We start from the raw sequence: 25,622 nt of genomic DNA on the forward strand, positions 1-25,622 counted from the left end.
CCTGAGGAGGAAGGAGCGGCAGAGACAGCGTATGACGAACTGACTGCAACCCCGATTCTCCATCCCCCTGTGCTGCTTGGGGGAGGAGGTAGAGAAAATTGGGAGTGAAGTTGAGCCTAGGAAGAAGGGAGGGGTGTCGGGAAGGTGTTTTAAGATTTGGTTTTGTTTCTCACTACCCTACACATGTTCTCACTCCTCTCTCCTACTCAGTTTTGATTGGTAGTAAATTAAACTGATTTTCCCCAAGTTGAGTCTGTTTGGCCCATGACAGTAATTGCTGAGTGATCTCCCTGTCCTTATCTTGACCCCCGAGCTTTTCATTATATTTTCTCTCCTCTGTCCAGCTGAGAAGGGGAATGATAGAGCAGCTTTGGTGGGCACTTGGCATCCAGCCAGGGTCAAACCACCACAGAGGGTGATTGAACACTGGCACAGGTTGGCCAGAGAGGTTGTGGTGTCTCCCTCCATGGACAGTCATCTGAACATGGTCCTGGGCAACCATGTGGTTGCAAGGTGGCCCGCCTTGAGCAGGTGGTTGGACCAGATGACCTTGAGAGGTCCCTTCCAACATCAATCATTTTGTGACTCTGTGGTGAGCAATAACAGGAAAGGATAGCTTTCTTCTGAAGTAGTGAAGATTGACTGTTGGTGAGAATGGAAGGGAGTACCGATGCTTCTAGCATCCTGAGAAACCTCTTAGCTGCATGGTTGGCTGATTTTTGTTTTGATCCAGATTCTGATCCCTTCCAGTTCATGCTGAGATTGGGGATGTTTGCCAGGCTCGGGGAGTGCATCTTCCTCACTGGTACAGTTCATTTACAAGAATTGCCTGGGCATTCTCAACAAAGGAGTTTGCCATGCTTTTCAGTTCTAGGACAGGGATGATTGCTCCCTGTCCTGGTGACATGCTGTAAATTTGAGAAGTGATTGGCCAGGAGGATGCTTAGCTTGATATAGAGTATGGTGGCCAGTTTGTTACAATGTGCATGTTTGGAAAGGCATAGACTGGATATTTCTGCAAATCCTTCCATCACCGACTTGCCTCTAAAGGTGACATATTGCACACACAAGATTCCTTCCAAACCTGGGTAGGGCCTGTAGGCAGCAAGACAGGGAGCCTGTTCTTGAAAGGAAGGGGAAGGCAGAAGAGAGCAGAGCAACACAAGAGGAGGAAAGCCTCTCTTGAATGCTTTGAATGGATATTAAAGGAGTCTAAAGAGCTGTTAATCCCAGAGGAGGAGAATTTGTCATAGTCACGATGAGAGCTTAACTGGGAATGTAATCTGTGCAGCCCGAAAGAAACCAACAAGATTCAGACACTGCTTAAGTGCCCAGACCGAGGGGAAAAGGCCACAGCCAAAGGCACTGCAGGCTGCCTGCAGGGCCAGGGTGATCACAAAGACAGAGTTATTTGTGAACAAGTGGAGAAGTGAAAGCTGGCAGGGAAGAATTAAGAGCTTTGTTTTGATGTGTTTTACCATTTTGTCTCAAATATCAGCAGTAAGTTGAGTTCTTAGTTTGGACAGGAAATACAAAGGAAGCGATTGCACCATAGGACGGTATGCATGCAACACGCTGTTAATAGCAAAGTGTGAATATAAATAAATCTGACCTCTGCAGCTGAGATGTCTGTGCTGTACTCCCAGTGGAATCAGCAGTAGGACACAAATCACAGCAGGACTAAATCGATCAGTTTTCCAGGGGCCAACAATGCTCCTTCCCAGTTCTTCACTACGAAAGCAGCATACCATAGGGAAGCCTTCCCAAACCCCTCTCAAACAAGTGGGTTGTCTAGCATGTTGACCAGTTCACTAAATCCATCATTTGTTTCTTAACTAAAAGATGCAAAAAGCCTGAGAGCTCTGGTTAAAGAACACCTGTCCCTTCCAATAACAGAGCCCCGGAAAGTGGACCCTCTTGCCACCACAGTGGGGGTGTGACTTAAGGAATGTCCTTGAAACCACTTACAGCTTTATTAATTGTACTCAAGACGTTCCAAGTCCGCCAACCTTGTGCATGATCAGCTGGACCTGGAATTCCTCCACAGTGGCAAAACTTGCAGGAGCTGGAGGAGACACCTTTATTCCAAAGTGTAACACAACAGCACGTCAGGTGGGGACAGAATCAGAAGGATATAGGCCAGAAAGCAGTTTTACGAAGAACGGTCTCCCTTGCTCGTTTAACACGAAGTCACTCCGGAGGTACGGGGGGGGAGGGGAGAACGGGGGACGGCCAAGTCGAAGGACGGTGAGGGCCTACTACTGCCGTCGACAGGGCGAGCGAGGGGAAAGGCCTGCAGCGGCGGGACGGCACTGGGGAGCCTTTCGCCTTCCCCGACGCGCTCCCCTGCCTGCAGGTGACCCGAACCCGGGCCGGGCCGGGCCGGAGGCGAGAGCCGGGCTGCCGGGCGGGGCCGCCACCCGGCCCGGGGACGCGGCCGCTTCCGGGCGGGCACGCGGCGGCACCCCCTCTCCGGCGCCTCGCGACTGCCGCCACCGGAAGGGCGGGGCGAAGGGGAATGCTTCTCCGCCATTGGACGAGCGGCTCCCGCCTTGAGCCGTGCTTCGCAGTGGCTCTCGGGTGGGCGGGGTTAGCCGGCGGGCGCTACGGGGCTCCTTTCTGCTGACCCTCACCGTTCATTGGAAGGGAAGAGAGGGGAGGCGGGATCTTCACTCCTTTTTTCATCGCCCATTGGACGGCAAGGAGGAAGGAGGCGGGCTCCGGAACGGCCTCTATTATAGACTGGGGCGGGCTTTAGAAGCCGCCCCTTTCCACCGCCGCTCCTCATTCGCTGAGGAACGGCTAGCGGGCGCGGCGATCCTGGCAGCTCCCGGGCTCCCATTGGTGTAGAGCTCCAGTTCCGCCACGCCCTTCCTGCTTCCGGTTCACGGGGTGGGCGAGGGGAGCCGGCGGGGGCGGCGGAGAAGACCGGTGCAGGCCGGTGCCGTCGGCGCCTGCGGTCCCCGGGCCGCCCCGTCACTGCCAAGCGCGCAGCATGGGATGCCCGTGAGCGGCGGATCGCTCTTCCGTAGGGGCGGCCGTGCCTCTGCCTCTGCCTGTGGCGGTGCCGGTGCGCGGCGGGGGGAGGCCGGGCGGCGCGGCGGGCGGGGCCGGCGCGGCAGCAGGTGGGTGCGGCGGGGCGGGGGCCGCGGCGGCGGAGGGTTGGGCTCCGGCCGGCGGGGCGGGGGCCGCGGCGGAGGTGGCGCTCCGGCGGCGGGCGGGAGGTGGAGAGCGACGGCGGTGGGGGAGGGGGAGCGGGAGCGGGCTGGCGCCGAGGCCGCTGCGGCCGCCGCGGCGGTGAAACCGCGCCCCGGGCGGGCGGCTCGGTCCCAGCGCTGGGCAGCGGCTCAGGCAGCGGCAGTCTGCCTCCGAGGCTGTCAGCCGGGGCGGTAACCGGCCCAGGGGAAACTAACAGGGTCGCCGCATTGCTTGTTACTGTGCGTGAGTGAAGGGTTTGCCCACAGGTTGCCCGGAGTAGCTGTGGCTAGTGCGGAGGGCAGGGTTCTGCTTTTGGTCTTGTGCGAGACGCATCACGAGTTCTTGTGTCACGGGCTTCCTCATTTCAGCGTCTCTAACCTCGTCATGCTAGCGTCTGACCTCCGTGGCGATCCAAGAGCTGGCTTCGTAGTTGTAAGCTGTCACGGTGGACTCCACAGGGGTTGGGGGTAATCATTAGGCTCAGCAAAACAGGCTGTCCCTCTAGCAGGCTCTCTGTCTAGCTGCAGCCAGGTGCTTATTTAATCATGGGTCTGTCAGTTGCCTTCCGCCAGCATCTGGAGCTTTCCTGAAATCTGTGACGGGAGAAGCAGAGGGGAATCTGTTGCATCACTGTGGTTGGCTGGCACAATCATTAAGTGTTTCATATGTGATTTTAGCATGAACCTGAAAGCCCAGTCCTCTAGATTTCATTATTATCTTCATTACTGCCTCTTCAGTTGGATCTTACATAGGACGTCTCAGTTTCCTCCTTCCCTGCTTCCCCTGTGTAAATAGAAGAAAACTGTTCTGTGAAGTTGCAGCTTAGTACTATTAAACACTTTCAGACTCTCAGCTAAAGTAGTACTAGAAAGATAACAGAATTATAATTACTAAGATTTAAGGCACTTGAACAAACAGAGCCTGACTAATCACAGTCAGGCTCTTCCCTGCAAGCTCTTCACATGAGAGTTGCAAAGAGGATTGATTAGAGGCCTGGTAAATAATTTTCTGCTGACTGGCTTCTCAGTGCGATGCAATAACAAACAATGGCTTATGCCTGAAACTTACTCCAGCGTTCAGCCTGCTGGGCTTTGCTCTGGCTGAATCAATGCTAATTAATGTGCTCAGCAGCAAAACTTTCTACAGTCCCGAGGCAAAATTCAGAAAAGAATCCCAAATCAGCCCAGTGAATAGTCTTTCACTGTGTATGAGACTTAGATTTCGTGTCTTTTGGGAACTGTGAGATGTTTCTAGATTTTGACTTCTCCTTTTTTGCAGTCAGGACTGAGGAAGTGACCAATCATTGACTCCGTGACCCTGAAGTTAGTTTGCAGGGGGCTGAAACAGTTAATCCTCTGTGTTCTCTGTGGTGTGTGCAGGATGTCATCACCTTGCCGTACCTCTGCTGTGCTGGTAGTCTTTATGGCCCTTGCTGTGGGTGTGGGGGCTGAACGGTCAAAAGAGAGGAGCTGCGATGTAGTTGGTGAAAAGAACAGTGAGTCGCAAATGGAAAGAGCCCTGCTGAAGAAACTAGAACCCCTGAGCCAAATGAGGTACAGTACAACACACTGCAGGCCTTGGGCTGTGCAGTATGTACCCTTAGCCTGAGGGGAGGGGAAGATTTGGGGCCAGACTGCAGAATGGGCTCCCCTGTTAGTATGGGCTGTGATTGGCTTCCAGGTCTCAAGTGTCTGCTGCTCTGAGCCATGTTCTTTGTAATCCTATGGGCTGTCTGTTCTGTCCTCTCCCTGCTGCAGGTTTAACGTGACTGCGGAGAACGGCGAAACAGAAAACTACGTCTACCATTTCAGGGTGTGCAGGGAGGTCAACAGCACCTTGCATGATTTTGGTGGCCTGGTGCAAACAGATAGACAGAATGGAAAGACCACAGTGATAGGAAGAATCAATGAAACCCAGGTCTTCAATGGAAGTAAGATTCCACTCAATACTTTTCTTACGTAGTATCTGCCTTTTGCCTCCTGATCGGGATTTGCAGCCTGTGTTGTTTCTCTCTTGGCAGGTGACTGGATCATGCTGATTTATAAAGGAGGTGATTCATATGGCAGTCACTGTGGTGGTGAGAAGAGAAGAGCTGTGATAATGATTTCTTGCAAGCGGGGAGTTACAGCGGTGAGTGACACATGAGGGGGGAGAAGAGCAGGAGGCTGCCAGACAAGTGGTTGTTTATAAGCAGAAGGGCTTTGAGGAGGCAGCAAGGTGTTCTGTCCTCCAGTGTCTGTTGCCTAGCTGCACCAACAGTGATAAAACTGTCTTCTGGTAAAGTTCAGCATGCCTGGGCATATTTCACATGACTTAACCTTTCCCAAACTGCAGAGTTCATTCAGCATTATTTCGGAAGAGCGGGAAAAGGAGCAGGACTGTTTCTACCTCTTTGAGATGGACAGCAGCGTGGCTTGTCCAGCTGAGGATTCCCACCTCAGCGTTGGCTCCATTCTACTGATCACGTGAGTCATTGAAGAGCTGTTCGTGTCTGGGCTGCAATCTGCAGTGCCATTTAGAAATATAGCAAATGCTATGCTAGACTAGATAATTGTAGTATACCTATACACTGCCACTGTTAGGTGTTAGTATGCCTCTGAACTTCTTGGACAAAAGCCCTTGCTCAAGGCATGATGCTGCACAGCTGCTCTGTTCCCTGTAGACATCCTCCTTCCTAGTTTGCAGACAAGTGCACTGAAACATGGAAAGCGTGACTTCCTAAAATTGTACAACAGCTTTTTGCTAGAGCTGGGAATTCAGACCAGGAGCCTTGACTCATTTTCTGTGTTTGTGCTTAGAGGTGCTACTTCATGTAATGCTGCTGAAAGATTTATACTAGCAGATCAATATTCTGGGGACTGTTTCTGGTCTGGTCTCTGTTTATAGCTCTGTTCTTCAGTGGTGCTCAGCTGCTTGCTCCAATACCAGTCTGAGGCAGGTAGCTGGCTCAGATGAGGTTGACTATAGGATTTCCTCAGCTCTGATTTCTAATTCTGCACTCCAGGTTTGCTTCACTGATCTCAGTCTACATCATTGGTGGGTTCCTCTACCAGCGGCTTGTAGTGGGAGCAAAGGGCATGGAGCAGTTTCCTCACTTTGCCTTCTGGCAAGATCTGGGCAATTTGATGGCGGTGAGTGAAAATCCCTGTGTATTTCCAGCCTGGCCCATATGTTAGGACAGGAGAAAAAAGCATCTGCCTTGTCTCTGTGGACTATGTCTCCTGGGTAGATCTACCACCAGGATAGTGCACCCTGAGGGAGAAGACGACGATATTTGGGGGTTGGGATTTTTTTTTTTTTGAGTATTCTATTTTTGAATCCTTGCTGAGTCTGATTGCCTGCTGATATCCTGTGATTGATACATAACAAACTAGAACACACGCTCACTAGCGGTTAACAAATTTCAGGTAGGAATGTTAAGCTGGGGACTGTCAAAGGTTCATGCCTGACTCGCTGAAACCCTTCCTTGGTCACTGTAGGCAGTGCCATTTATCCTCCATGCTCGTCTCAGCATGATGTTGCTGCATACTGTTAATCAGTATGCCCAGAGCTTTCAAGACCAAGTAGGATGTTTGTATGTGTGCTTCTCTTGTCCAGACAAGTTTTGGGGACTTGTCCTCGGTAGCACAGGGATAGGTATAATCCTGTAGCAAAAGAGAAATCACAGAAGCTGCTTTGCTTTGCATTGCATAGAGTCTGATTCTGGTGCAATATCCTGTGCTTGTAGGATGGCTGTGACTTTGTCTGCCGATCTAAGCCTCGAAATGCGCCAGCTGCGTACCGTGGAGTGGGTGATGACCAGCTGGGTGAGGAGTCAGAAGAACGGGATGACCATTTGCTACCAATGTGATAGGCTTTCAATACTGAGTTCCTTTCTCCCCAGCACTTGTTTAGCCGGGTGCCTCCCAGCCACTTCTCTGTCTCTCGCTTCTGATTTTCTTTACACTGTTCACTTTCGCTGTCTCTGGTGTGTCAATTCCCATGGATGCCTCTGGGTGCGAACAGCACTGGTCCCTGAAGGCATGTCTCATGAATATAATGCTGGTTTAGGTTTTCAGAAATGCAGCAGAGCTGGGGGGGAAGAGCCGAGTAGAAGACAGCAAGAAAGCAATATGAGCATTCCGCACTGAGCAGGAATGAGAGATGAATCACTGAGAGGAAAAAAGGGGTGTGGATGGGTGCAGAAAGGGGAAGGAAAATGAGGCAGTGGGTTAAAACAGCTGAGATTGTAGGAGGGATCTTTTATGTCTTTTTTTTTTTTCTTCTTTTTTTTCTCTTTTTTTCCCTAGGGTTTACAGGATCTGTAAGACACTGGAATTATTTTTCTTTGAATGCATTTTCAGCTTTTCTAGCTTCTGCACTGTTACGCACTGTTTCTGCCAGCATATCCTGCACAGAGTGCTCTATGCCAGACTCTGTGGGGGTGGAAGAGGCATTGACACCTCTGCAGTCTTTTCTTTTCCTAATGGCAATATGTTGAAGAGTACACACTGGTTTCCTTCAACAGATATAAAGGGATGCATGCCATCCTCTCAGACTGGACAGGGGCAATGCTAAAAAAACTATAGGAGTTAAATACAGTCTTGTGACTTCCAGTTCAGTCAAAATATTGTTTCAGTCTTCTCAATCATTGAGAAGCAAAAGGAAATATGTGCTGCTAAGTAAGGGGAACATTTGCTGAAACTGACATCAAGGCAAAATGAGACCGGTAGCCGTCACCTGAGTTCTGATATGAGCTTCCTGAGGTGACTACCCACACAGCTCAGTCACTGTCAGCATTGTGATTTCATGCTCTCTGAAAGTTCCTTGTTTGGCAGAGGATTTTCCCGTGAAGCTACCAGAATTTATTTTTATAAAAAAGGAACCATAGAAGCCAAGGACAAGAATGCAAATACATTAAAAACTGAATAAGCAACTCCCATGCATACAAGGTCAGCTTTCGTAAATCACTGTCCCCTTAAGCATGGTGCAGACCAGTCTCAAGATACTTGCCCTGTGCAGACGGTACCTGCCTACTGCTACTGGCTGGGAGTGAGAGACCTGGTGAAAAGCAGGTACAGCTGAGTTGTAAGACTTAATTGGAACCTTCAGGAACTTGGCACCTTGACTCCTAATTGCTTTTTATGTGAGGGGCTAGACTCTAAGCAATCCCATTCTGCCCTATTGTAGGCTGGCAGAGAACTGTCCTCAGTCTTGAGGGCAGAGACTGTGAATAAGCAAGCCACTACTGCTAATGGCAGAGTACAGACAAAGTTCCTGTACTCTTAATACTACCAAAGCAGTCTGAACAGTGACATTGTGGGAAAAGGGGTGGCCCTGCTTTCTTGCTGGGTTTAGAGTGGGCAAACAATTCCTGCTTTCTTTGAATTTTGTTACAGTCTCAATCTTTCTCATAACATGGGAAAAAGAGGAAGTCACTAAGTCTGTTGTTACTGTTTTTCATGGTGGTGTTTAAGGTAATTTTTTTTGTACAAAACACAACTTTCAAAAATAAAATGACCAAAAAACCTGGTGAAGTGTTGTGCTGATGTACAGATTTGTTTGGTGCCAGAGCATCTTACTTATCCAAAGGTGAAGGGTCCTTAGTGTGTGGTGCCTTGTGCCTGAACTTCTTTTGCCAGGAATGGATCTCTTCTTGTTAGTACATGTTTTTTGCTGTCACCTTCTATCTCTCCAGTTCCCTTAGGGCTTAAGAGGGAGGGGTATACACATCTTTAAAAACTGAAACTTTAAAAGCTCAGGTAGTTACAGATAGGAAAAGTTTCCTATGCCCTAGATTGCTCTGCAACTTTTTGATGAAGGTTGTACTTCTCAAATACTAGGTTAATGTTCAGGTTGGGGGCTTAAAAAGCAGCCAGACCTGCAAAGCCTGAACAAGCATTTTTTTATTAAGAACATTGAACATGAAATGAAGAAGTGAAGCTTTCCCATTTGACTGAAATAAAAAATCCAGTCCTCAGAAGTAGCTAGTAACATAAGCAGGCTAGCTGCCTGCCTACCCTGCCAAGGGTCAAACTAAACAGGAGTTTTATCGCACCCAGCCTGCTAAGGATAAAATGGTTTAAGGGCAGTCCTCCTCTGCTGATTGCAGTTCGAGTTCTAACCTCCCCTTTCCCTGCTCCCAGATTACATCAGACCAAATAGTGCTATCAGGGTGCAAGCATGGGCAGCTTCCTTTGGGCCTATTTTGATTCAAGAAGTCTCAGAAGTCGTCCCTCACAGGAACGAGGATGTCAAAGTGAGATTCAACAGTACCGTTAAGACTATGAAGCTGCTGCCACGTTTTATCCATCTTCTAAGCGCTTTTCCTCCTCTCTTTTTCTAACATGGGTCAGTGAAGAGCCCATTCCCAAGATCTCTATAATGTTTTCCTACCTATGCTATTAGGCCTCCTCCCATGCCACTACAGCTTTCCTGCGACAGTAGATGCTTTCCATACAGAACAGTCTTATGTTTCACTCAAATATTCACGTGAAACTTCTGAAAACAGAAGAGCTGAGACACATGGTTTATAAAATCATCTTGCTTTCAGGTATTTGGCTCTAGAGGGCACTTACCTCTTCACGCATTGTGTAATTTCTTCAGGTTTTTTGCCTGTTTGTTTGAAGCAGAGGTGCTTCTGGAAGAGAACTCTGTTCAGGTTTTCACCTTTGGCAGTCTGGTTACAAAACTTCAAAATACCACATTTGGTCCTTAAAAAAAAAAACCCCAAAGCTGGAGGGGCTGAAAGGGAGGGACTTAGCCTATAGCATATTTCTACCCCTTAGAGGAGAAGTAGCATTAAAGGATTAGTATTCAGTTGTTGTTGGAGGGTGTGATTTGAGGGGTTTTTAACTGCGGAAGAAAAATACTTGTTTTACACCAATAACCAAAAAAAAACCCAAACCCAACCAAAAAAGGAGCCTGAGACAGGCAATACAATTCTGCCAGCTTAAACTTTGTCCCGTAAGCTCTCCTGAGGATAATGAAGACAGACACAAAAAATAATACAATCTGATAAGAGAAACACAAAAAAACCCAAAACTCCAGCCCAATTTATGAAGAGCCTTGGTGATTCTGGAGACTGCTTTGGATCTGTAAATTATGCCCTAGCACAATGGGGAGATAAACCTCGTGCTGCAGGGTTCCCTAATGTAAGACAATCCCCCTCCCCTTTGATTTCCCCATCACCTTGTCATAAGTACTCAGGATAAATCCTCCTCTGGTTCAGAGAGGAGCATCTGGAGCAAATAGCTGCCGCAACACTTTGTCTTCACTCTGCATCTCTACAGGAGACAGTAAAGCTAAGGCAGCACCTATTGCCATGGGCCTTCAAGTTTGGTATGCATGCTGGAATGGCTATCAAACCCAGTTCATGAACAGCCTAGGTTTTGTGTTTGGTTTTTTTTTTTTTTTTTTTTTTGTAAAGAGTGGAACAGCAGCAGCCCCTTTTGCTCAAATTGTTGTTTGTCCACCTCTGTCTGTTAGTTCCCCTTTCTAAATGCCCCAAGCACAGCTGGTCCCAATGTCTGTGTAGGGCTGGCTCTTCCTATGCCTCAAGTTCTGGTACAGCAAGATTCAAAACTAAGATCTAGCAGACCTGCTGTAGCAAAAAGGGGCAAGGGCAGTTCCCTTTCAGAAGTCTGCTAAGACAGAAACAGGTCCCCTCCCTGTCTTTATGTAGTATATGGGAGAGGCATATTCAAAACCAGGAAGAAGGAAAGATGTTTCAAGGCCCCAGTGGGAGTTTTCCTCCCCCTTATAGCACCATTAAGAGACCGAGACATGGGCTCGTGCATGGCAGTTTCAATCAGTTAAATTCCTTCTCATTCTTCTTGAATGCAACACCTCAGGGGACTGTCCCATTCTTCCCTGCCCCAGCAGGATACTCCAAAGCTGGCAGCTGCCCTGGGGTCAGAGCAAAAGTGAGACCTCTGGCTTCAGAGCTGTTAGGTCTCCTTGAGGACATTGATCTTGGCACAGATCTTGAGAGCTGGTCCCAGCTTGATGTTCATGGCACTCATGAGGTGTTCCTCCTTCAGAAGCAACAGGGCCTGGCCATCAATTTCCTGTGACCGAAACTCCTCAGCAATCTCCTGGCACCCTGTGAAACCAAAAACCAACACTGAGAAACAGATGTGCTCTGGGCACTACCCTTGTTCCCACTCTTTGGACCTCTGGCAGGTACAGAAAGCAAGCTAGGAATCTAACCAACCCCCCTCTCCACTCTACTCCACAGGCTGCCTGAGGAGTAAGACTCATCCATCTGTATGACCTGCTCCAAAACAGAAACATGTACAGAAGTACACCACTGACCCCACTTTCTTTTCAGAAAGAGAGCCAACAATTTTCCCCATGCTACTGGATCACAGGACTGCAGGAGAGGTTCTTAACTTCACCTTGCAGCGATGCAATGAACTCGTACACTTCCTCCACACTCCAACGACTGGGATTAGTGGACAGGAAGACTGGGTTGATGCCATGTAGATCTGGGGTAGGTGGGGCCATACTGGAATTTGCCAGGTCCCTCTCTCCGTGACTGGCCCTTACTGACAGGGGTCCAGGAGATGTAGGGGACAAAGCTTCATCATAGCTGGAGTTATCAGAGCCTCGACTTGAGTCTTCCTGGCCCTACAAGCCCATAGGGAAGAAAGAAAGAAAGAAAGAAAGAAAGAAAGAAAGAAAAAAAAAAAAAAGGTGTTTTGTAAGAAATCCACAATTACTAGGTCCAAAACAAGCCCATAGGAAAGAAAGAAAAGGTGTTTTGTAAGAAATCCACAATTACTAGGTGCAAAACAAGACACTGAGAACAGCAGAAGTTGTCCCAACAGTGTGGGACAGCTGTCTCAGGCTGTTGGTCCAGGGGCAGCTGACACAAGAGCTCCGTGATGCCAGAAAAGGGAAACTTTACTCTTGCCTCCCTTCCTCTTCCTTCTCCCCATCCTCCCTGAATCCATTCCTCTTCCTCACGTCAGCTCTGAAGCTCATTTAATTCTTCTACAATCTGATTCAAATCATTCATGTGGAAGAATGCTAATCAAACAGGAAAAGTGTATTGTTTTCTACTAAGGCTGTCAGCTGATCTCACTCACTGAGACCTCTGAGACACACACAGGAGCGAACACAGAGTGAACAGAACAAGTACAAATGTGAATGCACTTTTTGCAGTCGATAAGCAATTAGAACAGCTTGCTGTGCCTTGTGTAACAACTGTGTCAGTGTGCACTTGGCACATCCTTTATGAATATATCCACTGTGAGAAAGTGGTACATCCAGCAGTGGCAACTTTTACACTGAGATCTGCCTTGACGGAGGCAGACAGGACTACGTCCTTACCCTGTGGCGCTTGCCCTGGATCTTTGTTCGAGCAATTTCAGAGCTGCTGCGCCGTGGTCCCCGTCGGCGCACACGAGCATAGTTAGCTTCCTGGAATTCCTTCATCTTCTTCCTCTGCAGCCGAAACTGATGGCTGCAGCTGACATTGTACCTCAAATAAGTAAAAGCAGAGCAGCAGTTACGAAACAGCAACTACCTAAACCTACTGCTTCTCCTTGCTCTGGATGGGGATAAAACTCCTCTTTACCATCAAGTTCGGTTCCTCCTCCTTCTAAGACTTCCCCTTGGAAGGAACCAGTCCAGACTTCTGACACAAGCAATATTTGGACACCAGAGTCTTGATCTAACATCTGAAGGGTCAATTAAGTCATTCCCCTAAGGGAAAAAAGACCCATAACAAGCACTCTGCTATCAATAGGAGTTAGCAATGACTAGTCTAACTTCTCCCCAGGTTCCTTCCCCAATGCTCCCTCGAGTCTTTGTCTAGTACCAATGCAGCAAACAGCTACCGGTATGCATTCGTTTTGGCAGTCAAATGTACATTTGACTGAAAGAGGTTCTTTGGAGCCCAGGAACTTCCCCCTTCCCATTTCATTTTCTGAGCAAGTCAGAAATCCTGTTTACACTCAACACCACATCCACATCCACCTCTCCAGACCTAGAAGCATTCACAAATCATTTAGAGGCCTAAAGGATCTCTGTGGCCAGGACATCCCATGGAGGGAGGATCAGATGTACTGAAGTGTTGTACACTACCTGGAGAAGGGGCACACGCCCAGTTCCAGAGAATGTATAGTCAGAGAAAAGCAAGATTATGTCTTGCTATTACCTTTTAGCACAGGTCATGGAACAAAACCTCTTGGAGCCACGGAACTGGGTTGCTGGGGCATACTTCCCACAGTATTCACACTTCAGCAAGTTTGCCTTCTTATCAAGCTCTAGTGAGACAGAATTACACATCAGTTGATGATCTGAACTGAAGCAGATCACACACAGTGATTCCCCATTCCACTACTCTTCTTCTGAGCGGACAGATTGCAAGCACTGTTCTCTACTGAATCTACTAAGCAGTTAGCTTGGGGAAGAAGCCGGGGAAAGAGAGGCAGAAGCTCCACCAATTAGGACCCTGGGATATTGAACAGAGCAGTTTATTTCCCCTTGTCAGTACCATTTTGCTGAATAAGCAAAAAAATACCATATCCCTCATATCCTACAAGGCCGTGGGGGAAATCTCCATCACTGCACTCTCTCCTGTGTGCACACATCCTTCACAGCCCTCAGAGTCATTAGAGACAGTCCTGCTTACTACTGACACAGGGTGTGTTAGATCATATTAACAAGAACAAATAAGTATTGTATTCTGGCACTCAAGAAAAGGACATCCTAGGTCCATAGCTCAAGTATCTGAGGAGTTAGTAGGAAGGCAGGAAGGGACACAGGTCTGTAATGTATAAAGTTACTAATACAGTATCAGAGAGCAGAAACTTTCAGTAACACTAGCTAGGCCTCCTGGTGCTGAAACTCACCCACAGAAGCACTGTCCCCTCCTGGAGAATTGCTGGACAGGTTTTCACTCTGGCCAGAAGGAGCATCTCCCTGCAGTGGTTTCTCAGATTCTTTCAGCAGCTGAGAACAACCCACCTGGACAGGAAGAGAAAGTTGGGCCCATCAGTAAAGGATTCTTTGTGGCCACCACCCTCTGCAAGGTATATGCCACTCATAACTTACTACAGCTCAGAAGAATCCCTCTGCCTACTAGGGAAGGAGAGATGCTGAACAAAGTTATTACTCCTTCCTGACTCACAGGCTTAGTGGTTCATTCAAAGATCACCAAGTACTATCTGCCTTAAATACCCTGCAATCCCACGTAACTGCATTTCCCCTTATTTGCTTTAACTTCACTTGCTCCTTGTTCAAAATGCAGCACATCTTTCCCTCACTAAAAATCAGAGAGAAGAACCTTCTTACAATTCCTGCATAAATTATTGCTTTGGGGACTACTGGAGAAAACAGTTCCCACTACACTCGTTCTATTCCTTCCAACCCATTCTCTTTAATGCCACCACTTAATGCCTTGCTTCATGCATGACACTTCCCTCTTTTTCCTTCCTCTTCACTGTCTGTGTTTCAGGCTAAAATGCTGAACTTGGAACATGGGGAAAGAAACTCCTGTCCAAAGATGGAAGCCCACCACCCTACCAAGAGACTGCTACACCTCCTTCCCCCACAGCACAGAATCCTTACTGGAAAGGGCTCTGCTCCTTCCTGGATGACAAAGCCCTCAATGATGTGTGTGAGAATCTGGGGCTTGACGATGGCTTGTGGGGGTTTGGAGTCTCCCATCTGACGTGACACCATTGCCAGGTTTGGGGTGGGAGCAGAGGTGGGGGTGACTGATGCTCCTTCACTTGAAGTGGTATTTGGGGTTGCAATGGCAGCAGGATCAGATTTATCTGGGAAGTTAACAGCACAAGAGTCAGTTTTGCTGACTTCACTCCATCTACTTCAAATGTAATACAAGATCAGATCATTAGCACGCACAAGCAGAGCTGTCCTTTGTACCTCACCTCCAAGGCCACTCTTCTCCTCCATGTTTTTGGGGCTGTCTGTCACAGGAGAGGACCTGGCAGGCAGGAGTGCAGTGACACTGGGTGATTCCTCCTTCTCCTCCTCTGACTCTGCCTTGCGCTTAACCGCTAAGGTCTGAGACTTGCCCTGCATGAATAAAGAGGAACACATAAGCAGAGAGAGGAGCCCAAGAACAAGACAGATTTAAGGCAAAAGGAAGATGCATCCTGTTCCACCATACCTCATCTTCAGCCTGGTTCCTTCTCCTGGAAATTCCTCTAGCTCCCTCACAGTACATACCTCTGCTTAGGAGCATTTGCCTAGCAGGGAGCAAAACTTCATGTATCAACATGAATTTGGCCATTGATACACCAAGACACTGTGTGAACCCCAAGGGATTATTCCAAGAAGAAAGAAATGGAATGGCAGTCACCCATCAGTTTGCAAACAGGCTGTTGGCTAGAACAGTTTCAATGAAGGAGAGTCAAAACAGTAGGGGAAACATGTTGGATGAGAGCAGAATTGTCCCCCCACTCCAACAATCGGACAAATCCTGTTACACCTTCCTGAAGAAGCAGCCAGTCTCAGCAACTGGCTAAGGATATCTGAGCTGGCAAAGTGCTGTTGTCCCAGGGAGTTGGGCAGGCCCTAGCTGGACAATTCAGAGCAGCATGGACGAGGCCTGTGGAAAATGAGCCATCTTCATTTTCCTCTGCATAGCCTGTTGCTAGGGGATCCTCTGAGGCCTAGAGTCAGTGGCTGGTACCACACACCAAGGGGTCCACGACCTGGACATATCCACACCTAGTGAGGAGAGGGGAGTTCAGTCTTCATGGCCCACTCAGCTCCCATCTCTCTCCTAAGAGAGACAACAAAGAGGCCAGCTATTGTTTGTATTTGGTTTATGTGGCAAGGTTTCGGTAGTGGCGGGGGCTACAGGGGTGACTTCTGTAAGAAGGCACCAGAAGCTGCCCCCATGTCCGACAGAGCCAGTTCCAGCCAGCTCCAAGATGGACCCACCGCTGGCCAAAGCTGAGCCCATCAGCGACAGTGGTAGTGCCTCTGTGATAACATATTTAAGAAAGGGTAAAAAATACTGCGCAACAGCAACCAGTAGAGAGGAGTGAGAACATGCGAGAGAAACAACCCTGCAGACACCAAGGTCAGTGAAGAAGGAGGGGCAGGAGGTGCTCCAGGTGCTGAAGCACAGATTCCCCTGCAGCCCGTGGTGCAGCCCATGGTGAGGCAGCTGTGCCCCTGCAGCCCATGGAGGTCCACGGTGGAGCAGATACCCACCTGCAGCCCGTGCAGGACCCCATGCCGGAGCAGGCAGATGTACCCTGAAGGAGGCTGTGACCCCGTGGAGAGCCAGCCCACACTGGAGCAGGCTCCTGGCAGGACCTGTGGCCCCATGGGGGACCCATGCCGGAGCAGCCTGTTCCTGAACGACCGCACCCCATGGAAAGGACCCATGCTGGAGAAGTTCATGGAGGACTGTATCCCATGGGAGCAATTCCACACTGAAGCAGGGGGAAAAGCGTGAGGAGTAGGATCAGCAGAGACAAAACGTTATGAATGGACCACTACCCTGTCCCCCATCCTCCCGCATCACTCAGTGGGAGGAGATAGAAGCTGAGCCCTTGAAGAAGGGGAGGAGGTGTTTTTTTAGATTTGTCCTTATTTCTCATTATCCTACTCTGATTAATTGGTAATAAATTAATTTCCCTAAATTGAGTTTGGTTTGCCCATGACAGTAATTGGTAAGTGATCTCCCTGTCCTTATCTTGACCCACGAGCTTTTCGTTGTATTTTTCTCCCCCTGTCCTGTTGTGAAGGAGGAGTGATAAAGCAGTTTGGTGGTCACCCAGCAGCCAGCCAAGGTCAACCCACCACATTGTTAAATGTGATGTTTAGTATGTGATATGGACACCTACCCAGTCGGGGGCAGGGTCTGAGTCTTACCTATTTACTTCACGCCAGCCTTTGAATGATAATGTGGAAGAGAGACGCTTGTAGTCAGTGAACCCAAGGCTTGGATTGGAATTGGTGTTTTCGAGAGGAAAAAGTCTCCACATCTCTTTACCCAAACCCCTTACCCATCCCATCCCACTGACCTGGGCCTGGACTGCGATTGGTGTCCTAGGAATGAACAAAGAGAATCCATATGCTATTCTCCTTCTCAATGGTATCACTTACTGGCAACTGGACAGACTGCATGTAGAATGCTGCTGGCATCTGAGCCACAACTGGAGAGGAGGCTGGGCTCTTCACCATGTGGGCCGTGCCTTGAACTTGTGCCAAATTCACCCCTGTGGTGAGAGGAGGAGCTTCCTGTGAGGATGCTGGAGCTGAAGACGATGACGGGGAAGCAGCGTGGGCTTGGGAAACAGGCTGGACCACGGCTGGCATTCCCCGGGATGTCGGCACTGCTGCAGCAATCTGAGCCAAACCCAGTGCTTGAGCTTGGCCTGAGCCCTGCTGCCGAGTACCCACCACCTGCACTGGGATGTGTGGTGGAGGCTGCTGTGTTGCTGACATTTTGGCAGGCCCAAGCTGAGGTGGTTTGATGGGGGTGACCAGAGATTTTGACTGAATTGGAACAGGTGACTTGGTGGCTGGCTGGCAAGGACTGTCCTGCTGGAGCTGTGCAGGCTGTGGCTGGGACTGCAACATAGGTTGCACCACAAGGGTCTGAGCCTGCTGCTGGTTTTGAGGTGGAGCCTGCTGCTGCGGAGGTTGAGCTTGCTGCTGCTGTTGGGTCAGAGATGGTGCTTGCTGCTGTTGCTGCTGTTGGGCCAGCTGAAGATGGGTGGCTGTGTGGAGGAGCTGGGACTGGCGGTGCTGGAACTGCTGCTGGTGATGAATGGCGATCTGCTGCTGGATCACCACCTGCTTCTGCAGGTGGATCTGCTGCTGCTGCTGGATCAGCGAGTGTGGCTGGATCTGTGTATATGTGGCTATACAAACACAGAGTGGGAAAAGAGGAGAGCACAAAAGTTAGCGACAGTGCAGCTGGGAACAACAACAACAACAAAAAAAGGCAGGGAGCCACCACGCTGGTTTGAGTCATTAAGCTCCAAAATGACTGACAGCTTACTGGCAGAGGATATGAGGGACTAAATCAACTTCTCTGACTAATAGAGAGGGATAGCCCCTAGAGACAAGCCCTCCCAGAGCCCAGAGGCTGGGAGGCGTGTTGGAAAACCTCTCACCACTGGGATTTCAAATGGCACTCTTGTGAAAGCCCAGTGGGCTCAAAGAGAAGGAACAGGTCTGCACTTACCTGAGCTGATCAAGGTCTGGCTGGGTGCCGGTGTAGCAGTCCTGGTCAGGTTCATGCCCACCGTCTGCTGTCCACCGCTGTCCATTTCACCCTTCTTTGTGGCTGCATTCTCTGTCTCTGTCTGGCTTCCCTGGCTGACAGTCACGGCCTGGGCAGCTGCTACCGGTAATGGCTGAACCACCCCCGTGCCTTTCCTTTGGCAACTGCCCGTGGCACCTGCCGAGGAGGTCTGGCTCAATCCCGTGGAGGTCTGGCTCCCACCACTTGCCACCACAGCCCCAGAGACACCATTGCTGCCTGCTGCGCCCTGGCTCAAGTTGAGGGACTGGCCTGCGCTGCCGGAGGAGGCCTGAGCCACAGCCAAGGTCTGGCCTGTGCTGGTGGCCTGCGGTAAGCCCGAAGCCTGGGAGCTTCCTGGCAGAGCTGCCTTCTGAGCAGAGCCTTGGAGCTGGGCATTAGTGGCCGAGGTCTGCTGGCTCCTCACAGCCAAGTTCTGCACCTAGAAACACATATACAAAACAGAATCCATTTGCTTTACGTACGTTACTTGCTGGAAGTTTGGCAGAGAACGCGTGAGCAACATGCTCTACTGGGATGCAGGCTAACTTGATGCTTCAAGTCTCAGGTGGGGAGCTGGCTAACACTGCAGGGCAAAGCTCGGGCGTGGTCCTCCCCAGGAAACACATTATCCTGAACTCCCTCCTGCCCCATCTCTGATGGAAGTTAAAGATCTCATGGCACTTTCTGAACAGCACTTGAGGACGCCGCCATTCTCTGAGGCACTGGACAGCCTTCAGACCTGCCTGCTGTACCTTTGCATTGGTAGGACCCAGTTTAGCACAGCTCTAAAAGCGCCAAGATACCCCTTTAAAGACCAGTCATTCAGTTTCAATTTTTCTGCCAATTTTTGTGCCACCTGCCTCCTCTCCCTGTGCAGGGCTTTCCATTCAGCAGGCCCACAGACCTATGTTCCAGTTCCTCTGCATTTTGGTGCTGCCATCCTCTGTATTTACTCCTCCTCCAAATGCAGTGTTATCTTCAAGTTTGATCATGGCTGACCTTCCTTCAAAGAAAGCGCTCCAGACAAGAAATATATGAAGTAACTGGAAATCCCAAGAATGAGTGGGATAGGACAAGGAAAATGGGAAGCAATGGCAGCTCCCTGACCTGGAGAATTACTTAAAGACGAATGCAGGAGCTACGACCTTGTGGCCTCTTTGGTCTTTGGCATCTTTACAACAACAAACCAAGGGGTGAAGGAATACTACTGCTGGCAAAAACTCTTCATTGCAGAATGACTGAAAACCGGACACAGAACTCAACAATCCTTTTCACATAAGGACAATTAAGAAACTGTGAAGACAGGATTGATCCAGCTTGTGGCTCACCGCAGAAATTTTAAGCAGAAATGAAACCCATTTCTGCAGGCAAAAAGCAAACATGAAAAAATGGTGGCAAGAGAGGACAGAATCTCCTGCCTGCACAGGGACACAGGTTGGGGATAAAACAGAGCTAATCTGCTATACAGGGATGGCTGGAGACAAAGACCAGAGTGTGGGATGACGGAGAGCAGGGGAAGGAGAGGACTCTGGGAGGGGGTGTCACTGACCTGGTCTGTGTCTGCATGGACCCCAGGAGACTGAGTGGGTGGTACCTCCTGCTGGACAGCGGCCACAGCCCCGTTGGGCATCAGGATGAGTTGGGAGGCAAGAGGCACATTGCGGCCCAAGGTCCGGTTTACCTGCAACAGGTTCCCCAGCTGTGGCTGTTGAGGGAGGGTCAGGTGATGTGGAATGAAAAGAACGGAGGGGAAGAGAGAAAGAAAGACAGCGAACCACAAGCAAACAGATTACACAGCAACACTGGGCTGCAATGTCATACATTGCAAAACCCCCAACCCTCCCTGCACTGTAACATTGAACATAACCCTCAGGAGCAGGAAATTGGGAACAGTTTCCTTATGGAAACAAGCACTCTCCTAACAAACATGGGCCTGGGCCAACTCCCACAGACTGCCCAAGGCTGGCTAAAAGACTGGGTTATCATTGAATTTTCAGATGTATATCCGGGACTGGTTGAGAAACAGTGATAAAAGACATACATCCAAGACCAGGGTTGCTTGAAAAGAAGGGGATTACAATCTGTATCTAAAGTCAACTGAGACACAGAAAATACTTTTCAAGTAGGTAGCCAAACCCCAGACTGACTGTATAGTCAAGCCTTATGTTTTCTATTTAGCAGCCCTTCAAAGCGATTAAAAGGATCACGTATTTGATCATGTAGATTTATGTTTCTAGATTTACTTGAATTCTGACTTACATCCCTGAGCTCAGCAGTGGTAGAAGAGAGTAATTTACCATATATCTGTTCCAGCACTGAACCAGAAGAGTAGCTTTATTTCTGTGAGCTATATTCAAGTCTAGGACATGTATTTCACATTTACACTCTAGTGAGAAGTGCCATGGGATCTTTAACGTCTATGCAGAGCAGAGACAAGCATGGTTCTTAACGATCTCACCTGAGCCACAAAATACAAAGCCAATCTACCCTCAAAAGCTGAGCCCAGAGTCAAACTTGTGGTTTCAGGGGCAAGAACTTCCCCATCTGAATTTAAAATATAGTGCATCATCCTTAAACCTAGCATTAGTCCAAAGGTGTTGGTAATCCCAAGCAGAGAAACACTGAAGTGGCTAGCAAGTGGGGTTCATGGTCAGGACACGTTCTGCATATATATCTCTCTTACCCGGAGATACATCTGGGCCTGTGACTGGTTGAGAGGCGGTGAGGTGGTATTGCCAAGGAGCACAGACTGCGTCAGGGTTGTGGCGCTGGGGGAACTCACACTTTGTGACCGACTGATCAGCTGAGCAGCGGATGTGGTGGCTAGGTTGATCTTAAAACAGAGAAAAGCCCCAAATTACATATGAAGAGACAGAGGCAAAAAAAACCAATTACAAATTCACTTATGGGGGTACAGCCAGAAGAGACATTTTACAGTTTTTTTCCTGTATCCCACAGGGGACCAAGAAGAAAAAAGTTCTTGTCTCAGAGGGCTTGTCTTAGAGGCTATGCAATCTAAACTAGCCAAAGCCGTGGATGCTAACCTCATTTGTATGCTGAGCCTGAGTATCACTGTTAGCATGCAACTGCAATAAGAGATCCAAAAGAAATACATCATTTTCTCCAGCCTCTCAAGTAAAGGAAAAAACCCACAAAATAATCTCTACCCTACCAACTCATCTACTCCCTGAAAAAATCCCAGTTCCTCAATAGTCACTACAAAACCAGACTTCCTCTCATTCAATAAACTGCTACTCTGCCCAAGAAAAAAAGAGCATTCCCTTTCAAGCTGCTCATGACTCCCTCTCCTTCTGAGAAGTCCTGATCCTTTTCTAATCCATGACAACATATCCCCAAAGCCTCAGCAAAGACAGATCAGTGTCTACGTTTCCAGCTAAGAGGCTTCTCCCACTCAGAAACCTTCTCTGGTCTCCTCAACCCCCACCAATAATGATAGCACCCCAAATCCTCAAAGTTGACTGCATCTTGTGGGTTCCCAGCATTCTTAGAAGCTGTGTTTCCCTGGCTGACTGCCTTCCTAAAAGACAAAGAGGAGAAAGAACAAGGCAGAGGGTGGCAGGAAGGCTTTGATATATGTGTGAGGGAGCAGTTACTTACAGAGGCCTGGGTGGTGGTGGTCTGTTGCGGGGTGCTGGTGTTGGGGGAGCTGGCCTGTCTACTGGCTGCAATTGTGGCCTGCAAGAGAGATTGACAGGGAAATGAGTACCTGGAAGAAATTTTTCAATCCAGCCCAAGTATTTGGCTTTGTCAGAACATCTAGTCCCGTCACCATCTTCTCCCATTCCTGAGAACAGGAGCACAATCTAACAACTACAAATCTCTGCCATGCCCTACTAATCAGGTGTAGCAACTCAGCAAGGCACTTCCTCTTCCCCAACCAGTTCAGCCCTATACACTAGCCAAGGCAGCAGACAACAGACCCTTGCACTGCATGACCACCAGTCCTTCCACCCATGGGTACATACCCTACTGTTGCCCCAGCTTGTCATTCTACACACTGCAACCCTCATCTGATGCTGCAATCCACTGTTAATGCCCAGACATTCCCCACAATATTAGCAATTTTCTGGGTGTCCTGGTTTCAGCTGGGATAGAGTTAATTTTCTTCCTAGTAGCTGGAATAGTGCTGTGTTTTGGATTTAGTATGAGAAGAATGTTGATAACACACTGATGTTTTAGCTGTTGCTAAGTAATGTTTCTACTAGTCAAGGACTTTTCAGCTTCCCATGCTCTGCCAGGTGCACAAGAAACTGGGAGGGAGCATAGCCAAGAGAGCTGACCCAAACTGGCCAAAGGGCTATTCCATACCATATGATGTCATGCTCAGTACATAAACTGGGGGGAGCCGGCCGTCGGGCAGCGATCGCTGCTCAGGGACTGGCTGGGCATTGGTCAGCGGATGGTGAGCAATTGCATTGTGCATCACTTGCTTTGTATATTCTTTTATCATTATTATAATTATTATTATTTTCTCTTCCTCTGCTGTCCTATTAAACTGCCTTTATCTCAACCCACAGGTTTTACTTTTTTTTTTCCCCCCAATTCTCTCCCCCATCCCACTGCGGGGGGAGGGTGAGCGAGCGGCTGTGTGGTGCTTAGTTGCTGACTGGGGTTAAACCACAACACTGGGCTAGTTAGGCAGTTTAGTAACAATGCAATGATAGCACTCCAAGTAACAAATTTCAGATTACAGCACATATGGTTCATGGAGCAATGTAAATATTGTTAGATCCCACCCCCCCCGCCATGATCCTATGGAAATTCCACTGTATGAGTTAAGGTAGTTTTATAACTAAGATTTGTGCAAAACTGGTGAGAGGATTCTATTCCCTCTATGCTGTAAAACTGCAGGTAGGATTTTGAGAACAACTAAATCCCAGACTAGCAGCCAAGGAGCACAGCTACTGATGGAGATATTATTACAGAGACAGAACTGTATTCACATCACACATAATCCATCTTCAACTGATGATAAAGCCTGGTAGGTGAGCAAAGTTGCTAAAGAAAAATTCACTCAACAATTATGCATCATAAAATATCTCGATTTGTATAAACATATCTCAATTAAAGAAATACCCTCCTGGCTGGACAAGATCCACCCCAGACCCCTCTTGCTAGTAACTGGTAAAGAAAACATGGGCTACTAAGTTTCAAGACATACAGTTCAGATGATACCGCCTGAAATTTCACACACACAATAAACACACATGTTTATTCTCAGAGAAGTAACAATCCATGCTTCACTTAGTACAGTTTTTAAATACTACTGCATCCACTGCTGATCTAACTACCCATCTTTTATTTAAAGAAGGTGCAGGGGCTAGTCATAGGCCTCCGAAGTGCAAGTTTCCTAATGGGGATGCCAAATTTTATCCTCCCCTGCTCTGTACCTGAAAACCAAATCAATCTTTGCATCAGGCTTCCAGTTTACTAGCTGTTTGTATTAGCTTTAAACAATGTGTTTACAGACTCATTGTCTCATCATGGATCTGGATGACCTCAGTGCACGAGTCACCATATAAAGAGAGAATCTCTGGATCTTCCCCAGAGAACAATCCAATTCTTCTCCTTCTGCCCCTTGGCAACTCACCTGCTGGACAGCGGCCAGGCTGTGAAGCTGGGCACTGTTAAGCTGCTGCTGGAGCATAAACTGATGAAAGTACTGGGCTGCATTGGGCTGTCTCTGGAGTGCCTGCAGAGCCTAGAGAAAGAGGAAAACCCAATTGTCAAAAATAGCATGCCCTTGAAATGTGATTAGAGAGAGCAATGAAGACATAAGTAACAGCCATGAGACCATCCCTAGACCCCATGAAAAAAGCAAAGTCACTAGATTAGCACATCAAAATACATAGTACAGCTACAAATTTGGTAACAGACTGAATCACAGGTGTATTCCAGGACAGCAGGAAGCACACTTGCAAGACTTTAATAAACTCCAGGAATTTGGGGATATGCGTGCTCAAGCAGGCAGATGAGTGTTCCAGTACAGTATGTATATGGAGGATATACACTATATAGAGGAACTAGGATGATAAACTGAATGACTTGCTCTAGAACAGCAGGCTAAAATCAATCTATTGGATCACAGTACGGATTAAATCTAAGAGACTGGACACTGGAGGAGTAACATATAAAACATGCAGCACAATATCAGGCTACAGGAACTAAATATCAGGCCTAGCACATGAATTTCTAAATCTGAAAACATGACCATCCCTCGAGCATGCTCCCACCTTGACACATGACAGCTCAGAGGAACACGAAAGGGCTCACCACCACCTTCCACTGATGCACATGCCAACCCAGAACACAACCGCATCTCACCTGTACTGCCTGTCGCTCATAGAGAGACATCTGCGATATCTGAGGACGGGTGCTCCCTCCAGAACTGGAGCTCCCGCTGGTGGAGCTGGAGTTCTGCTCACTTTCGGTCTCCATGGTGACAGGATCCCAGGAGCTCAGGCTGAGACAGACTCTGGATCTACATCAAGAGAATTGGAAACTAAGTCCGGCTAGAGAAAGAACCAAATGGTATTTCACTGCATTACACAGCTTTTCTACTGGAACATCCCAGTACCAGGCTCCTTGCACAGCTTTGCTACACCACAGGAGACCGGGGATGCCAGGGTTCTGAAATCACCCAGAAATTATACTCATGGTTTAAATCCTTTATTACCACAGTCAGAAATGTAATGCACACGTTCTCATATTTTTATTGCCATGCTACAGTTGGAAGCTACAGCATCCTGAACTCTTAAAAGCAGAGTGAAAGAGCAGCTGCAGTTCATTCAGACAATCATTTGGTTACAGACCTGATCACCTCTACTTCAAGAGAGGTTAGTGAACTGAGGCAAACTGCACTGTGCTTCCAGTCTCCCACTGCACTTTGGCAACTTCTGATCCTCTCCACCTCCAGTCACACAAGAGGTGTAATTATCCCACAACTCTGCTGCCCTACTGCAGATATACCAACTCGGTCCCTCCTTCTCCTAGTTTAGCTTCCAGACCTCAACTGTTTCTTTCTCTGATCACATGGAACTTGTTGTTCCTGACAGATTCTAACTTGAATATCAGACTGGAAGCTGGTATCTGTGGTGGCGAGTTGCTTTCAGGAGGAACAGAGTCAGAAGCAGAGTGGATGAAGGGTTCACTGGCAACACTTGTGAGGGGAAAGCTG

The 25,622-nt window shown here is 48.5% G+C and overlaps 2 protein-coding genes across 14 annotated transcripts; one reads left to right on the plus strand and one right to left on the minus strand.

The window, feature by feature from the left end:
- The first annotated feature begins 3,000 nt into the window (after positions 1 to 3,000).
- M6PR (mannose-6-phosphate receptor, cation dependent) lies at positions 3,001 to 8,714 on the plus strand. 2 transcript variants are annotated; one of them, XM_075707301.1, is made up of 7 exons: positions 3,001 to 3,125; positions 4,578 to 4,751; positions 4,956 to 5,128; positions 5,219 to 5,328; positions 5,533 to 5,663; positions 6,203 to 6,329; positions 6,926 to 8,714. In XM_075707301.1, exons 1-7 carry the CDS (start codon positions 3,001 to 3,003, stop codon positions 7,046 to 7,048), a joined length of 963 nt encoding a protein of 320 aa, XP_075563416.1. In that variant the 3' UTR covers positions 7,049 to 8,714. The 2 variants fall into 2 exon arrangements, with proteins under 2 accessions (XP_075563416.1, XP_009483160.2); XM_009484885.2 differs by lacking the exon at positions 3,001 to 3,125 and having other exon boundaries at positions 4,220 to 4,751.
- A 1,885-nt stretch (positions 8,715 to 10,599) lies between these two features.
- On the minus strand, positions 10,600 to 24,907 carry PHC1 (polyhomeotic homolog 1). 12 transcript variants are annotated; one of them, XM_075707255.1, is made up of 16 exons: positions 24,770 to 24,893; positions 24,036 to 24,146; positions 22,043 to 22,120; positions 21,108 to 21,257; positions 19,974 to 20,129; positions 18,365 to 18,863; positions 17,807 to 18,038; positions 17,690 to 17,718; positions 17,278 to 17,372; positions 15,081 to 15,228; positions 14,758 to 14,966; positions 14,040 to 14,154; positions 13,343 to 13,451; positions 12,514 to 12,664; positions 11,577 to 11,808; positions 10,600 to 11,281 (listed from the first exon to the last, which is right to left on the minus strand). In XM_075707255.1, exons 1-16 carry the CDS (start codon positions 24,881 to 24,883, stop codon positions 11,127 to 11,129), a joined length of 2,583 nt encoding a protein of 860 aa, XP_075563370.1. In that variant the 5' UTR covers positions 24,884 to 24,893; the 3' UTR covers positions 10,600 to 11,126. The 12 variants fall into 12 exon arrangements, with proteins under 12 accessions (XP_075563370.1, XP_075563362.1, XP_075563358.1 ...); XM_075707247.1 differs by having other exon boundaries at positions 17,278 to 17,390; XM_075707243.1 differs by having other exon boundaries at positions 17,278 to 17,429.
- Positions 24,908 to 25,622: the final 715 nt, after the last annotated feature.

Source organism: Pelecanus crispus, chromosome 1 (genome assembly GCF_030463565.1).
Source record: "Pelecanus crispus isolate bPelCri1 chromosome 1, bPelCri1.pri, whole genome shotgun sequence".
NCBI lineage: Eukaryota > Metazoa > Chordata > Aves > Pelecaniformes > Pelecanidae > Pelecanus > Pelecanus crispus.

Bases quoted from the DNA above. Each gene is read 5' to 3' on its own strand.
- M6PR (XM_075707301.1), top strand. From the start codon at position 3,001: ATGCCCGTGAGCGGCGGATCGCTCTTCCGTAGGGGCGGCCGTGCCTCT. The intron at 5,129-5,218 runs GTAAGATTCCAC...CTCTCTTGGCAG, and splicing joins AACCCAGGTCTTCAATGGAA to GTGACTGGATCATGCTGATT. The intron at 5,664-6,202 runs GTGAGTCATTGA...TCTGCACTCCAG, and splicing joins GGCTCCATTCTACTGATCAC to GTTTGCTTCACTGATCTCAG.
- PHC1 (XM_009484896.2), bottom strand. From the start codon at position 24,883: ATGGAGACCGAAAGTGAGCAGAACTCCAGCTCCACCAGCGGGAGCTCC. The intron at 22,121-24,035 runs GTGAGTTGCCAA...TCTCTCTTGCAG, and splicing joins GCCTGGCCGCTGTCCAGCAG to GCCACAATTGCAGCCAGTAG. The intron at 15,229-17,277 runs GTAAGTGATACC...TTATTCATGCAG, and splicing joins TGCAGTCTGTCCAGTTGCCA to GGCAAGTCTCAGACCTTAGC.